The sequence below is a fragment of the Melopsittacus undulatus genome, chromosome 3, assembly GCF_012275295.1.
Source record: "Melopsittacus undulatus isolate bMelUnd1 chromosome 3, bMelUnd1.mat.Z, whole genome shotgun sequence".
In the NCBI taxonomy this organism is placed as follows: Eukaryota; Metazoa; Chordata; class Aves; order Psittaciformes; family Psittaculidae; genus Melopsittacus; species Melopsittacus undulatus.
In genome coordinates this window covers 67,792,563-67,810,509 of record NC_047529.1, presented here as the reverse complement: position 1 = coordinate 67,810,509, position 17,947 = coordinate 67,792,563, and the positions used below count along the sequence as shown (strand labels likewise).

The following is a 17,947-nucleotide window of genomic DNA, read 5'->3' as shown; positions in this document are numbered from 1 at the left end:
GCCCACATGAGCAGTTTAGACATTTGGTATTTATCTGCGTGGTCAAGAGCCCAATTCTTGTGCAAACTCTACATCCCATTTTCAGTGGTGTGGCAGATGACATCACCTGTGAACCTTGCTCAGGTAAGTGTCAGTATCTGAATTCATCTATCACAAAAGCACCACCATGAAGTTTCTCACTGTCCACTGTATCAGGGACTCAGACACAGTACAGAGTGAGGAAAACCAGGCTGCCAACAAAGCAGGGCTGAGAGAAGGAATACTTAGGCATCACAGAAGAAGACATGCACATTTTAGAAAACTGTTAACACTACACAAGCTGTTTTCCTTCATTCATTTTGCTGCTTGAACACACAGCACCTTGCCTGGGAAGGCTCTGCCGTGCAAGTCAAGCAGGCCATCTCTTCAAACCACATGCTGCATGTACTGCTTGTCTATTGGCTGGCAATTACAAAGTCATAGCTTAAAAATATAGATGAAAATCACAAAGACTCTAGAGATATGGGACATGCCCTATTTTTGTGTGCAAAGATGACATCAGCATCTGATGTATTGCTGACCACCAGCGCTTCATCACACAGCTCCTCAGCTGCCACAGAAAAGAGCAATTCAGTTTATACACGCTACTGATCCCAAGTGTGACTTGCTGAGTCGCATCACAGACATTGTGACAGACTGATGAGACGTGATGAAAAGTCAGTGTGGAAAGCTAGGAACGAGTGTTAAAAATGAAAAAGATGTGACTTAACTTTGTATTATTACTTAAATGCATGTGAAAGGAGTTCTGCTCCAAATGTTCTGCTTTTCAGAACATTTGGGTGAACTTCTAACAGTGTATTTCATGCACAATATGGGAATTTGTTAAAGAAGAGAAATTAAAAGCCTGCCTTGAGGATACCAGGCTTGAGTTACTCAGACTCCCTGAAAATGACTCCCTTATGCCTCTGCTTGGAGACCAGATCTACAATATGACTTCAAATGCACTGTCTCATGCTCCTTATGTGCTTGAGTTAAGAATATTCCTGCCTTAGACAGAAATCTTACAAATGTAATCCTCATTCTGCAACTACAAAGAGAATATTCTGCCTCTTCTCTGTGGGCAGGGATGCCTCAGAGAGCTACAGGGAGTCACTAGGCAGGGAGAGAGACTTCAGCACTGACATACCAGGGTGCTGCAAAGAACTGCTTCACAGGTACCAAAGGCATGGGTCCTGAAGACCTAGGTGAGGGAAGAGGCAAAGGATCCAACCTGCCTGGTTAACAGCCCTCCCAGGAAATGCTGAAGAGAAAAGGCTGTGTGAGTCCAACCCTTTCCCCCAGGACAAGACACACTACCAAAATCACCTCCAAGGAGCTGCACATCCCCTGCAGGTACCCAGAGTAAGAGCGCAAGACCCAACAGGCAGCTGGGAAAGTTCAGACTACCCCAAACATGCTGAGCCGGGGGATCCTGGAAGTGAAGCACTCGCTAACCGCACAGACATGTTTGCCTTCATTACCCCTGGCAGAAATATGACGATTCTCTTTATTAATTCTCTTGACATGCTTCCCTTTCCCCTCCTGCACACAAACACCTGCCACAGCCTGGCAGTGTGCTATGTGACCAACTGCTCCACAGCTTTCCTCCCTTCCCTTGAGGGCCACTTTTCAGAGATGTTAAGTGCATCTGCATTTATATATAATTAAGAACATAAATTCTCACTCTTCCTGAAGATTCAGGCTCTGGGAAAAGAGACAGCCCTTGGAAATGCATCTGGTTCTTTCAGCAATGAGATCAGTTTTAGCTCATCAAACACCCATCATGTTATCACCCTAGTCTGACCTCAGCAGAATAGGTCACAGGACATCACCATCTTAAATTTTACTTTAGTAACTGCTACAGTAGAATATAACTTTTAAAAAAACACCAAACCCCAGTATTTTTTCACCAGTGACAGAAATTCCACTTTCTAGTTTTCTGCCTCAATAACTACTGTTACTCTTAAAAAGGTGTTCCTGATGTCTAATCCTCACTTGTTTCTCTCTGTCTCCTAAGCCTGCTCACCCTGCTAAAACTCTTTGCTATGATATTTTAATTACTTACACAAGTAATTTAGGATAAAGCTCTGGGTATTTGTTTTTCCCCAAGAACAATTATAACTGAAGGAGTCTCTCACAACTTTCCCTAGTCCCCCAAAATTTTCTTCCTCCCCAAGCTGTGTTGAACAGAACTCACAGTAAATCAAGTCAGAGAATCTTGACTAGAGCAGAAACAGTCCCCATCCCAGCACCCCGGGTTGTGGAGGTTCAGAGAAGGATAACACTGGCAAGCAAAGTAATGAAACAACTTACATGTAAGGAATGCCAATGCTCCTTAGCCTGAAAATGATGGAAGAGGGATATTTTATAGAGAGGAGTATAAAAAAAAGAAAGACCCTTAGGAGGCCTGGAAGTGGTGACTAGGTACTGACTGTTCAACTTCTATCTTTCCAGTTGAAACATGTATTAATTTATTGACTATCAATGGCCAGTCTACAATTTGGTTTTATGTATACATATAGCTTCACTTTCATCCAACATGAGACTTCAAAACAGCTCAGTCTTCTGTCTTAATTATATGTTTTGAGGCAACTTGTGTGTTGACAGGCAATACCTATGGATTACATGCAAAACACCAAGTTTAACTTATCTTTTACTCAGTTTCACAACAAACAGGAGCTTATCCATCATGACAAATAGAGGATTCCACAAGCAACATTTAGACATTTCCATCCAAATGTGTGGAAGTGCTAACAACATTACTTCTGGTACTTACTGCTCAGATCAAATTCTCCTGCCTGTGGACAAGGCATCCCTTCTGCTTGAGACAGTTTCTAGTAAACACCAATTAACAACTCAGCTTGAATATAACCCGGTGGCCTTAACCCAGATCCACCAGAATTTGAGATCATTAGCTCTTATTCCAGAACAAAGTGATCTGAAAATAGCTGCTTTTCAGTAATTTCTCCACCTCATTCTTTCCACATGGCTTCGGCAACCAATGCCAATACACCAACTGCCTGAAGCTTCCCAACCAACTACTGCCTACTACAATCAGTTTGCACTCACATGTGAATTATTCCAAACCCCTTGATCTTCTACACAGGCAATTACAACCAAAACTCCTCCTTATGCTGATTTAATTTTGAGATCTTTATTATGGAAGAAACAAATTATTTCCCTTTTCACCATTCCTTATATCTCATTTTTGCTGTCTGAAGCCAAGCTGAAACAGCAAGGTCTCAGAACTTTGGAAAATTCAGATCCTGCTCCTCTTACTGCTGTATTGAGCAACTTAACACAACACTGAGAAGGCCCAGTTTGTCAATCACTTGGAATACTCCAGCATACAAAATACTTTGCTGCAGAAACAGGGTTTCAAAATCAAGTCCCTAGAGATTAGGGCTAATTACAGTTAGCTAATTACCAGCGAGAATTTACATGAATTTTCTTATTCTTTTTAAAATGCACTCTACCTTTTTATGACCAGCACCTTAAGTTCTCAGCTGCATCCTACTGCTGAACAACCACTCCAGGTATTACAAAAGACAAAACTAGGACTCATTAGTAGAAGGAAGTTTCAATTTTTCAACCCAATATATACTGAAAAGTCCACTTCAGATTAAGCCTATCTACCAAATGACCTACTTATTAGAAACTATTATGCAACGTGGATTCAGTAGGTGCCCCATCTTTTTGTTAAATTTAAATTACCTACAGATTTTCTGCATTGAAAGCAATTTTCAATTTTGAAACAGAGTAAGTGCTGCTGGTATCATGGGAGTGGCCTTCGCTGGTTCTGTGCCAGTTGCGACAAACCTCACCACATTTTAAGTGATGAAAATTGCTATTCCCTCTCTGTTTTATTCACTAATATTTGTTCTTGGCCAGATACTCAGAACAGGCAGAGTTTTGGGTAACTGCATGCATGCAGCACTACTCCTGTATGACCCACTGCACAAGTGGTGGTAGGGATGGCAAATCTAAAGGCATCAGTTTTCTGCCGCTGTGTTCTGGAGAGATACTCTGGCTCCTCCTGTTCAACATGCAATATTCTAGCTCATTAAATGGGCACACACCATTTTCCCTCTCATGGTGTTTAGGACTCTCATTTGTTTTGGACAGAAATCAGAGCTACAATAAGAGGAGGTTTTATTAGTGTCACCTCCCACTCATTGCAGAAATTGAACACCATACAGCGAATGAGAAAGGATGGCTTTATGATTAGAGAGAAGAACCAACTGGGTTTTGTTTTGCTGATGTAGCATGTAATGTGAAGCAAGTCACCTAAACCAAACTTTTATTTATGACGCATTCTTTAACGAAGACCAATTCCTCACATAGCGCCGACGGTTCATGTCTGCAAGCAGAATCAATGGAATCTGAGAATATTCTGCACATCTGGTAGAAAGACACATTACATCATGCTGGAATAAATATACAGATGAAATTCAGTGTTGTGCTCAACTTTAATTTATACCATTGTTACACTGGCTGCTTTCAGGAGGTAACATTTTTCTCCTTAGTGCCTTCAGTGGCAAACCACAATCACCTCTGTTCATCTCAGCAATTCCTGACAGGAATCCTGGTTTCCTAATCTCTCAGGAGTCTATTTAACAGGTCTGTCCCAGAGATGCACATCCTGCTTAGAACAAATAAACTGGTGTTTCCAAGCTGTCACAATTCCACTGCTTCTCACAACTCACCTCATGTTTGTGAAAGTGTTTTAGAGCCCGTGACACATGGGGGGGGGGGGGGGGGGGGGGGGAACAAAACAATGAAAAGAAAGAAAAAGAAAGGAGAAAAAAAAAATTTCAATGCTTAGTAAATCAGTATCTTCCAACAAAAACAGGTTTCCCACAGATAGTGTGTCTGAATCAAGCAGCCAAGCTGCAGAATTAGGTCAACTAGGTTATCCCAACAAGAAGGGGAGAGCACCCTGGGCACTGGCTATAGCAGGCACAGTGCCTATGCAACCACTGCACAGTGCCAGACATCCTTGCAAGTCTGACAGCAGATTATTTCAGTAACAACAGCAGAAAGATTAAGACAAAGCTAAGAAGCCAACTATCACATAAGCCAAGAGATGAAGCAAAAACAAGGAGAAAGAAATGTTATTTTCTCAGGAAAGAACAAGCCTTATCAGCGCCCCTCTTGTTTTAAGGCAAGAAAACAAGGGCTATACCTGCAAAGCAATGTCCTATAGGCTGAGATTTGAAGACTGAATGATAAAAAATATTTCAAACTAGAGAGCCACTGAGTGATAAGAGAGAAGAAAATATGAGGCTATACTGGAGAAATCTTCTGGCAATAGGATCTGTTCTACCATTTAGCAAAAGAAATGCTCACTACCTCATACCATTAGGTTATTTCTAACGGTGCCACCACAGTGCTAGCAGATACGCTGTACAGCACAGTGATGGCTCGGAAGAGGGACGCTGCAGGATCCCTTTGCAGCAGCTCCTCCTCGGCTCGGCGGTGACACCCGCCGGCTGCAGGCATTAACGCAGTCCGGCCCCGGGAGATCAGACGAGGAGCTCCCGGTTCCACCACTGGGCATCCATCTTCTCCGTATCAGAGAAGTCTTTTAAGCACTCTCTTTTCTGGAAAGTGTGGCAGGGAGCACTGCCACCTCCAGTTCTCTGCAGCTTTTAGAAACTGCCTTTTAGAAACTCCAGTCTTTCCACTGGAGAACAGGGATTTACTGAGCCAACAACATCTTTGACATTGTATCAGCCCTTGCAGAAGTCCAGTAAAATACATGACATTCAAACTGAGAGCAAGGATGTCACAGCATTTACAAATTCATAAAGCAAACACATTCACAAACTTTTAATGAAGGGACATGGTGTGTAAGGAACAAATTATAGTGAGATGTGAAGTTCCTAGCCCCATCTCGTAGAACAATAAATAAAGAAGGATTTATAGTCCTGTGAAATATGAAAAGGAGATTATTCAGAGGACAAGGGTCTTCACTCTGTTAGAGTGACAGACACAACCCTTGTAGTCTCAAAGCATCTTATGACAAGACCTCCATTAAGCCACAAAATAAAGTACGTATGTAATCATCCTATCAATACAAGTAACAATATCCAAGACTGTTGATACATCTAATGTATTCTTCTTGTGACTAGAAAAACTAAGCATTTCGGCAAAGAGGAGCAGAAAGCATTTAGAAAAAGAATCAGTAATTCCTGCATCACATTTTCTTAATGTTCTAGACACTAAGTCAAAGCTGGGTAATTGAGAAGAAACAACCATCAAACAAAACCCCAAGCCCTTGTGCAAACACACCTAGAAAATGGTTAACCATAAGAGAGAGGGACTATTTTAGTCAGAGCACTTCACAACCATCAATAAAGGGACAACTCAGAAAGTCATGTGGAAGAAAAAGAACTGCAGGAGACGCATCCATGTTAGATATGAAGACAGGTGTATACACACGGATAATCCCTCACAGCCAATGCTTGTGAAAGCAGACCAGCAATTAAGAAAATAAAGTCCTTATAGAGGTGGCAGTACCTTCCCACCACTGCAGCTAACACAGCTTCCAGCAGGGAACTGCTGATTGCGCACATCCTGGCAGAACTCAGCTCTGTGAGACAGATGGTTTTGTCCTCTGCCACATGCAGGCAAAGGCCAAGTATTTAAACAAGTCCAGTTCTTACAGGCTGCTAGGGGAGTAGGGAAAGCTCTCAGAAACTGCCCCGGATGCTCACAAAGGTAACAGCTTTCAGGAGAGCAACACTAACAAACAGCTAAGCAGGTAACCACCACCAGGTACAGCTGCAGTGGACAGAGGCTGCTGTACGGCATGCAGACTAAGAAATACTATGGCAACTAAGGATTCTGCTGAAATGACTTCATTTGAGAGCCGCATAGGGAACATGGAGCTATTGTTTCACAATCAACTTTTTTCCATCTCTTTTTAAACTTTCACTTCCACAATTCTGATGCTCTAGCTGGGTTAAAGTCTTTACTTAGGAACAGCCAAAAGCAGGCTTTTAAACAAGGGAGTCTCTCTCTCTACAGCTTTTGTCAGCTGGGTCTGTGCTCCGCCCAATAGCAGCACTAAATTACTGTAGTTCTCAACAGAAATTCTGTAATTCTGCAGAACCCAGAGGCTTTGCAGAACCATGGCATGATGGACAGCAGCATGTCAAGCTACCCCCGCAACAATGCCAGCGCACACAAAACATGGGAACACTTACAAAACAAAACAAACGTTAGTACAACCTGAGTTTGTATTGACTGTTGGATCACAAGCCAAAGACAACCTGGAGAGCTTTACATTCTCCCTCACCAGCCCTGCCGCACTCTTCCATGAAAAGAGGGATGCCATCACCCTCCTTCCCGCTACCGCAACTACCAACTGTCAGAGCTTTGTATACAAACCTACTAAGACACTAGAGAAACAGAATTCAGCTACCTCACAAAACCCTAAATCCCCCTAGGTACAAGCAAACAATAAATCAGTCTTTTAGTAAAAATAGGAATGCACCTGAAGTTTGTATTTTCGTGTATTTGCTTTTTTAAAAAATTACCATTCCACCAAAACAGGTGGAATTCATTAACAGGTTCATTCATTAACAATTCTCCAGTTTTCCTCCACAGACTTCATTTCAACAACAGTGTAGGCAAGACTTGAGACAGACAAGCACATTTTCTTTTAGCTTCCAAACTACTGATCTCGCTAGATTCAGGCCTGCCAAAAATTATGGACTGATCAATAAATCACTGTAAGCTCTTGAGCTTGGCAGGAAACATCACACCAAGCTTTATCTTCTTTTTTCTAAGGCCTGTGTTGCCTCACAAAAGACAATCTCCAGGTGTCGAGTAGTCTGCACATGCTATTCAATGCATAACAACATTTTTACTGTGGACTCATTTCTTTCTCCTACTTAGGAGCTGGCCATTCACACACACACTGTGTGAGCAGGAAAGAAGTCTGCTTTAGGATAGCTACAATTTTCTGTTCCTTTCCTTCTCTTCACGGGATTCCTTACACAAGAGAACCAGCGTTCCCTTAACCTGAGTTCATTCCTACAACATACCAAGAGAAAATTCGAAGTAGTTCATAAATTATATCTAAAATTACTTGGAGTACCTAAAAATTTACAATCCAGAACTGCAAACAGATGTGTGACTCATCTCACATATTTATGCACAAACTCTTTTTTTTTTTTTTGGAATTAATTGCAAGAATAAATCTAAAGAAGGTATTTATGATTAATTAATAATCAGAGGTACTGATATTGTTAGGGGGGGTGAAAGGGAAACAAGTTTTCCAGCACATAAGCCTTTCACATCTTATTTAAAATAGAGAGTTAATTTACTTATCTGCTCATACTTCAACAGAGAGAAGGGATATGAATTAAGACTGAAGTCTTAAACAGTATACATCAATTTATGAAGCAACATCACAAAAAAAAAAAAAAAAAAAAAAAAAACAAGCCCGAACCAATATGCCATAAAATATTGAAGACAAATCTTAAAAAAAATTAAATACAGTAATAAATTTAATTGTTGCTTAAAACAACACTGAGGCTTAGATCTGTGAAAGAAAAAATACATATTTTTTTGAGAACTGCAAGGTTAAAGTTAGAAGCAGATGATATTCAAAACTACCTAATTTTGTTTGGTTTTACAGGAAGGATATCCAAAATCAATTATGTTTTTTAAGGAAAGCCTACATCATATGTGAAAAGTACATTACAAGCTATCAAAACAAACATGTTAATGCTATAGCATTTTGAAACACAACTCACCAGTACTATAGTATCTTTTAAGTTCTGTGCGTCTGATGTCTTTCAGTTGGTTGTACTTTTTCTTTTTCTTTTCTTTGTCTGGAGCAGTTTCCTTTTCCCCAGCAACTTTACAGTTGTCTTCAGAGGAACTGATTTGCTCCAAAATAACTTTACTTTCATCATCTTTCTCAGGTGTTTTGGAAACAGGAGATCCAGGGGAACTGGCAGAGACAGTCTCAGTGTTTTGTTTGGCTTGCCTTTTCTTTTTCAAACTATGCATAAAGAAAAAAACCCACAACATTAACATGATGCCAACCTCTACAGACAAGTTAAGTCACTCACTAACTTGAGGTTTTTTAAATTAATTTAATATCAGGATTTCTCAGAATTCAGTAAAACCCACATATTTTGCATCAGTAACTTGGAAACTAAGATTATCCAATAGCATGCTCTACAATCGTATCATCATCTCAAGGCTATCTTCTCAAGAATAACAAAAAAGGTAATAGCGTTTTTACTATTGTTTACTGAGCAAGAGGGACAGGAAAAAAGAAACAACATTAAGAAGTTGTTTTGTTTTAAACCGCCATACATCCAAATGCAGAAACAAGATACCTGGAGTCATGTTTTCAAGATCGAGGCTACGATAAAACAAAACCTAACGTAACAATTTCACAGCCAACTGCTCCTGCTTTATAAAGCTATTTGTTTTGATATAAACATGTTATTTCTTTCCATTTTGTCCAAGGTTATCTCCCAGCCACCACCCATGCTTCTCCATATCTGTTCTTGCACAATGAATGCCAACTTGTACTCCAAGTGTCACTCAGCAGCCCCTTCGGCAATGTGACCAATGTGGCTGCAAAGTGCTTGTGCAGGAACATTTTCCAGCTGCTGTAGCTCTTCTGAGAGAACTCTTAGCAAGCTGCCGATAAATCTTCCAAATTATCACTATAGCAACAAGAGTATTTTCTTTTTAGAAGACTCCTTAAAGCACAGCTCAAGTGAGAAAGATGCCTGAGGATTCCTAACACTGAATTTTCTGCTAAATCACCATCTTTAGCACTGAGTCTGCTTAGCAAGAGCAAAGGCTGACTTAGAGGGTCAGCATCAATAACACAGTCCTCAGTAAAGAATCCCTGACACATACCACACAAAATGAAAAACTAATTATCTAATGGACCTTCTCTCTAGTACATTAGCTTCTAAGTTACAAGGTATGTAAGAGAGGGAGTAGTGTATTTATGCTGTTGATGGTAAAAACTGTTACAAGCACAGGAAGATTTATACTTAGAAGATACAATGGGTCACCACAAATGGTAAAAGGTTACATGATCTCACAGCAGTAGTTTACACAGGAAGAACCTAGTATCTTCAGTTACTAACAAAATGCAGGAACTTCAGAAATTCTTCCAGCTAACCTTTCATATTTATATGCTCTTCATATATTTTTTACAAGCTACAACATAAAAATAAATGCACAGAGCATTTGAAAATTACAGGAAGACATTTCAGGATACACACCTTTCTTGTTTTAAATGAAACCAATTCCTAAACTTATATATCCAGCTTGAGACCTCTGAGAAGAGTCAGTTTATCAGACCACATGTGACCAACACGCTCCAGTGAAACATTCCAAAAGCTCTGTCTATCACACACGTGGTTCTTAAGTGCTTCCCAAAATATGACAGCAGAAGATTCACATTCTGTAGCCAACTTAATGAAGGTGCTGTGGTTCCCCATTCATTCAGACCCACCGATTTGGGAGACAAGTAGTAGCAGTAGTTCAGGCTTTTCACAGAAAAAGAGATTTATTGTGTGTGAAACTTTACACATCAAGTTCTGACTACATGTGAAAACAACCTACAGGGATTTATAAAAGATAAAAGTGAATACATCTATATAATAAATGAAGTGTTTTGGTTAGACTAATGAAAATTTGCGTATGCAGAGGAAGCTTATTTTTGACTAACACACCACAGTCCTGAACAAAGGCTGCTGTGGCAACCACAAAACATTACAGTCACATTGCATACACAATGTCTATATTTAGCCTGGCAGAAATCTTTGCAAAGCAGCCCTCTATGCTGAAATGGCAAGTCCTTACCATGGCTGTACTTGATTCTAGACTTGTAAATGAAACACATCCCTGCCTTTTACTCTAGAGACTCAGCAACCTTCCTGTATGCGTGCCTATTACAGAGTACCCAAATCGTCTGCTCCAGCAGATGCGGACTAGCAAGCACCCACTAGCAGCCCCATTTCTACTCACACTGCACCAAAGACTTCTGTCTCCAGATTCATAAACTATTTGTTTTGATCACAAACTCTATTAAGTAAGCTTTCCATAGTATAAATGTAGTATGTCAAAACAACAAAAAAAAGCTGCTAATGGAGACACTGAACCTTTTTACTTTTTTTTTTTTTTGAAGGAAAGGAAGAATAAAGAGGAAAAACCTCTCTTAGAGGTCAACACTCCTCCTGACAATACTAACAGCTTCTGTTGGTACTCTCCTTAAAACATACTCATTTGAACTAGTTTTCAAAGCTGCCACAGGCAACTTCGAGAATAAAGAGCTGAAACAGAAGTGGTCCACTAGTGATAAAAACAGGAAAGCAGAGATGACTCCCTGAACTGACTCAATGCAACATACCTGACCAATGCTTTGCCCCTTAGCGTTTAATCTTGCCCAGTTCCCATACACTACAGCCCAGAGAGCTCACTACACAACCTATAGCATCCCCAGCAAGCAGCTGCTGCTGCGAATGGGTAATGCCACAGGCACTTTTCAGGTAAAATTGATCAAGAATCTGTGCACTTCATAATTCCTATTCCATCCTCAAGGCAGGCATCAGATTCTGAGACATTGCCAAGCTTGCTCCTGCTGCCCACTGCTCTGTTTAAGGCAATGACCATGCAACTCTCAAAGCAGCTTCTCTAGCACCTTGGTAGTAGAAAAAAATACTAGACGAGGGCCAAGTATCCACAACATTCCTCACAGGATTCAGACTTACTGCAACTCTGCCTAGGGTTATGAACTGTGCTAGGAAGATGCTGGTTTTAGGGGTCTTGTAAAGCCTGGCCAAAATTACCCCAAACTCTCCACTTGACTTACACAACTGTAATATGCCAAGGAACCAAAACAGCTTTCAATAGCATTTTACGCTATAACAGCAGCCTGAAATTTACTATGCTTTTTGACATTATATACACCCTCTTAGTAAAGCAAATACAAAGTCCTCCATACACAAGGCAATTAATTAGTAACACACATAGGTATGGTGCAGCAGTTTGGGCTGTGAAGAGCCCATGTAGAGGGTTTACTGCTTAAACAAAACTCCATCCCCTTGAGGTATCCCCTACAGCCTCCACTCACCCTTCTCTCACACTGACATGCGCATCCCAACAAGGCAGGTTGGGCACCCACACACACTGACAGACCCTCTGCTGCTCAGATATCAAACCCATCACCTCCTGAAGAAGTTCGAGGCTGAAAGCTTCATCTGCTCTTCTCCCAGCTTTCGGGTATCACCCACCTTCATGGCAAAAGTTGCCATGGAACACTGATACAAGAACACCATTTGTCAAATTACTTCCTTTTTCAAATACTTTAAAAGATTTCAAATGGTTTTGTTCGGTTTTGAAGGTGATTTCTCTGAATAAAAACAACATTCAGCCTAATGGTTATGAGAGGAAAGGGGAGATGAAGGCCAAATAAATAAATAAATAAACCCCCTCAGTGTCAGGTTTTGTAATCAAATCAGCCTTCCGGACAAAACAATATGCATCTTTTGCAGTGAACAGATAAGGTGTTATTGCAGAAGATGTTTGTTTTTCAGTATCAAAGTAAATGAGTATGTTGTGTTTTACCAGCAAAGTTGCTAGGGGAAGGAAGAGGGAGAGAGAAAAAAGGGAGGGTGGGAGAAACAAACAGCTTATCTGCAAAACCACTCTGCTTTCTGAAGAGTCTTACACATCTGTAATTTCATTTAGACACCAGATAACATTTCTCAAGCTAATTTGTTCTGACAGGCAAAACATTTCTCCTGAATTTATATAGAGGCAGTTCCTCAGTGTTTTCTGAGGAACAACCAGTAAGCTCCTTCCTAAGTCTGTCCAGAGTTTCCCAGTGAAAGTTTTCAGTCTATTACTGTATACAGTGGATGGCATGGTAACTTTTCCATCAAGTTCCATGAGAATCAGAGGAGCAGGTTCTTAATGAGCACTGTGTAATGGCTGCAAAGATCTTTCAGATATCTGCCTTACAGAAGGAACAGGGAGCAGAAGCTTTCTAGAACACAAAGAACATCCCCATACCATTTAATGAAGACTAACGAACTGAAATGGACATAATCTCACAGTAGGCAGGTAAAAATACAAGGTTAGCAGCACTCAAATCAATTTGCAACTGACTGCTTAACAGCTCAGGCACTGACTTACAGGAAACAAGCTAGGGAAGATTTCAAGAAACAACTTGCTTCATCTTCCAGACCCAAGTCTGTTTGACTGCCTACAAAAGGCAAATACATTTTTAGAATAAAAGAGCCTGAACTGCCATTACACTAAGAATGTACATGGTTGGTGTAAAAAGAAAACTGATGAAACAAGGTGTTGTCTCATCTGCACAACTTTCACTAGAAGACTACAAGCAACTTTTGACACTGACACAATAGAAAAATAGCAATCTGACAATATTTCTTTTTTCCTAGAAACTGAATTTGGTTTTGGTTAACAGTATTTAGCAGAGATGCCTAACAAGCAACTGAACAGGACCTCAGTTGATATATAATAATTAAACAAAGAGCATTACATAGAATATTCTAAAACAACTCCTAAAGCACAATTTTTATGGTGTATTTAGAAAAAAAAAACCATACACCAGAGACAACTCTTGCCTTAGAAACAAAAGCACCAAACAAAGTGGCCCTCCAAAAATGATAATAAAAAGAAAAAAAGAGGGAAGGAAGAAGAAATCTTCATTTTATCTTGAAGCTGACACAGTTTTCCTTTTGGGAATTTTCCACAATGTGCATCCTCTAAAACATGCCTTGATATCTGGCATACAATCAGCCTGACATCCTGCACAGTACAAACAGATCATGTTCTGCAAATGCTGTTTTTTTTAAATCCACTTATGCATTTATGCAGTCAGATTAACTGAACTTATAAAAAAAGAGCTTTAAAATACTTCAAGCATCTTAATCTGGTTTGTTACTAGCAAGATTCCTGCTCATTTACTCTGTATACAAAATTACATACACCCCAATTATTTTATTCAGAATTAAACATTTTCATCTTAATCCAAACCTCTGCACTCAATATGTAATAATTCCTTTGTACCCTACGTGCGTTTCTTCACCCATCCAGAACAGCTAAATAAATCAAACTCATGACATTAAAAAAAATTATATACAGAAACCTTACAGTAAAAACTCCCATTAGGCACCCACTGGTCAGATCCTAGTCAGCTATATTCCAGCCCACACAGATCATCCATCTCCCCCTTCACTAGCTTGGTGCCAGCACAACCCAGCCAGCTCTGGGCACTGCTGTGCTCTCATCCCATCTAATGCAACCTCACGAATACGCAATCTCAGACAAAATAAATCATTGCTGTTTGAAAAGCCAGAAGAAGTCAGACTGCTTGCCAGACTGTAATGCTTAGCTCCGGACTTCCTCAGTTGTGGCTACTTTCACTTCTCAACAGGAATGAATACAAAGCTGTTCCCCCTCAGTGAGAAATCTTCCTAAAACTAAAGAGCTTCCTCCCTGCAAGAAGGCATGCTCCATAAAACACCAGTCATTTCAGGCTGGTATGCATCCTGTTTTGGAAATGAGCAAGCCACAAGGCTATATGTTTACCATTAAAACAGACTATCAAGGCAAAAATAAGGGATGGGACACGTTTCTTAGATTTAAACAGGTAACTGCAGAGGGGAAAAAGATTACAAGACAAGTAACTCTGAAATAGTTAACAAGGACAGTAATGTGGTTTCAGACACTAAACAATCCATAATCTGATCTTCATTCCAAATGACATACAGCAACTAAATAAAGCTCTGATTAATGTTACAGCAGCACAGGCCAAAACAGCAAATTTCAACTTTTACCAGAATTCCTGTTACTAATTTATAACAAATGCCAGCACCAGGTTTCACACATAGTCAGTCATCAGCAACGGTCAAGAAAGTTGGCATGCTCCAAAGAGTAAAGTGCTGTACTGACAATTAGGGTTATGTCCATCTTCTTTCTGATACTGCCCTTAGCTTACAAAAATAAGTAATTCTACCTCTGTTTCATCATCTGTAATGTTGTGGGAAGTATTTCTGGCAAAGCTCTTCTGGAAAAGTACATTGTACCTTCTGACAGGAAAAAATATGCTAATTTTCCTCCCAGTTTTCTGATTGGTATCAGGAAATTTTAAATACCCACTTAAGCTTTCTTACATATATTAAGGGGGAGGGCAGAAATAATCACAATTTCCCAGGATAAAATTCAAGAGAGTTTTGAGCTGTCAGAAAGTTTTTACTTTCTTAAATTTAGGAATATAATGCTACCATACAGCTTAATGAACTTTCTATATGCAAAGGCAAAAAGTATCCCCATATTTTCTGTTTACTTAACAAGAGGTTATGATGTATTCAGCATGCCATTACCATGACAACAATTAAATAAAATCTTTTCCCTAGGGAAAGGATTTTGGAAACCTGTTTTATTCAGTTCCTTCTCTTATAACCTCACTTTACTGCAGGCTCTCACAAAACAGCTTTAGGGAGAAAGCAAAATGAAGAAATCCTTCCCTTTGGCCAACTCCTTTAAGTGTGCCTGATGTTCACTTAATAGGCTTGCTCAATTAAACCTGCACCACAGCTCTCTACCTTGTCAATACTACCAACTTGATTCCTACCACACTCCCATCTTGTTTCTCCTTTTCTCTGCTAACAACGCCAGATACTCTCTCCTACTGTGGCATTCATTAATCACCCAAAACCACTCCTACACATGCAATGGATTCTTCATAAAGCAGCTTAGCAAGATGCTCTCCCTGCCAAAAGAGGAACGGCCTTGCCTGGTCACCTCCAGCCAATGCTGGCTTTCCTCCAGCTGCTGTCCCACGCTCACTGCCAGCTCCCCAAGCCACTGCTCCCCTTGACATCAGCTGGCTTGAAGTGGTAAGAAAAAGGTTTGCACTGCAAGGGCTGGGAGAAGAGCAGCTTCCCCTGCTGCGAAAACACAAGGAAACGATGGCTGGTTCTCCAGCAGCAACAAGGAAGAGAAGAAATTGTTGCTTTCTTCATAAAAATGATCTTAATGTTAAATAAGTTTACTCTAAGTGAAGTCACCTGTATGACTGCTGACTGGCAAGGCTGGGGGGATCCAGAAGTAACCATGGTCAAGAAGTCAGTGATCAAACTGAAGCTAAAAATGCAATTATTTCTTTATTTAAAAGAGAGGGACTGAGATTTAAAGCACCTGTCTCTCTGAATTAGCTTCTGCTTTTACTTAAGAAGTAACCTTAAAAATTAACACTTAAATGTCAAGGCTCTCTGCATCATTGCACCACTCTATAAACAAAAGTAGTTTAAAAAGGAAAAACAGAAAAAAACATACAGCTTCTTTTCTTATTATTAATAGAGAAGACAGGTGGGGGAGAAGCAGCACTAAAAAGAAAGTCAACCTTATGTTTTTAAATGCTAACTTTCATAATCATGCCAGATATATTCAAGTATCACCACATATTTCTCAGGAATTCTGCTAATCACAGCTGGAGCTTATAGCGTGAGAGATCCTGTGCATGTGCTTACAAAAAGGCTGCAAACTCATCTGTTCAGGAACAAATTTACAGCAAGAAGCATACTGACATAAGTGGAAGAGGTTATATTTCAAGTATTTCACAGTAATCATTAAAAACAAAACCAACTCATTTCTGTGTCTCAGTTCTATGTTTGAATTCACTGCCCCATGTTTGAATTCACTGTCCCCAAAAAACTCACAAACCAGCTTGCACATTGAGCAGTTTAATGGGCTTTCTGAATGGAGTTCCCATTAACTGATGCTCACAGGAGAGGAAATGTCCAAGTGTACTAAAGATCCTGTTACATGGGTTATAGCTCTAAGAAAACACCCAGCAATGCTGCAAACAGGTGGGAAAAAGAGGAATCTGTAGCTTCAGTATCCGGAATAATGACTGATATCATCTCATACAATGGATATTTCATAAATGGGAAAGATAATCTGTCCCCACCTTGAGGAGGTGTTTGCATCAATGCTTCTATACAAAATAATATGGCACCACCTTTTTAATACCAAGGTCAAAAGGCCATTAACGATAAGTATCAAGATGACACAACAGGGTAGGGCTTGTCCACATGGGTCAGTCACATGGCAGGCAGGTACCAAGAAAACTTCTCATACGCATATACCTTATGCTAAAATGAGTATTTACATGGTCTGATATTTTTCAGTAGCCAAAGCATTATAACAGTGTAGTAGGTCCTTGATTATATTTACACTTGTAAATTACGATGTCTTAAAAATCCAGGGTTTTTTACATCAAATATTGTAATATTTATTTTTTTATTTTTGACTAAAATATTTGGATTTTTTCATTTACTCTTCAGCTAAAACTTTAAGCATGTGATCAAAACGCATACGGATGGAAGGGAAGGGGCAACTACTGCAGGGGAAAAACAAAAGGGAAAAAGTAAACTTTGCCTTCATCAACACAACAGAAGGGGCAAGAGGAGAACACACGAGGTTCTGCTCCATTTCTGTGTTCTCCGGACTCTGTAAGCCCAGAAGGTGCCACCACACTTCATGCAGGTGCTGAATTAGAATAAACAGCTGAGGAAGCCAGAAAGTTGGGATCTGATTTTTTTAAGGCAACCCCTCTGTTTAACACCGAGTGTGCTCACTGCCGGCAGCAGCCACATGCACCGAGGCTGGGGCAGAGCTCAGTGCCTCCTCCTCCCCCGAAGCTGCGGAGCAGGAGGGCGGCGGGAGGACGCTGGGCAGCTATCGCCAGTCCCCTGCTGCGCTCAAGGACAACGGCATCCTAGCAGATGTGGCCGGCTGGAGCCAGATAAGGCGGGTGCTGTGCGACATGCCGTCCTGCTGCCCTCCACTACCCCACCCGTGCCCCTTCCCTTCGGGGCCGGGAAGGAAAGCCTCCTGGCACGCT

At 40.5% G+C, this 17,947-nt stretch overlaps 1 protein-coding gene across 4 annotated transcripts in view; it reads right to left on the bottom strand.

Moving 5' to 3' along the window:
* Positions 1 to 17,947, bottom strand: part of NCOA7 (nuclear receptor coactivator 7) — an 84,879-nt gene that overhangs the window by 37,604 nt on the left and 29,328 nt on the right. For 3 of the 4 annotated variants that reach the window (XM_034060677.1, XM_034060679.1, XM_034060678.1), the window contains one exon: positions 8,787 to 9,037. The exons of the other annotated variant lie outside the window; for it this stretch is intronic. In XM_034060677.1, the coding sequence (XP_033916568.1) occupies positions 8,787 to 9,037 (251 nt within the window). The remainder of the gene's footprint in view (positions 1 to 8,786; positions 9,038 to 17,947) is intronic. 4 annotated transcript variants of the gene reach the window in all.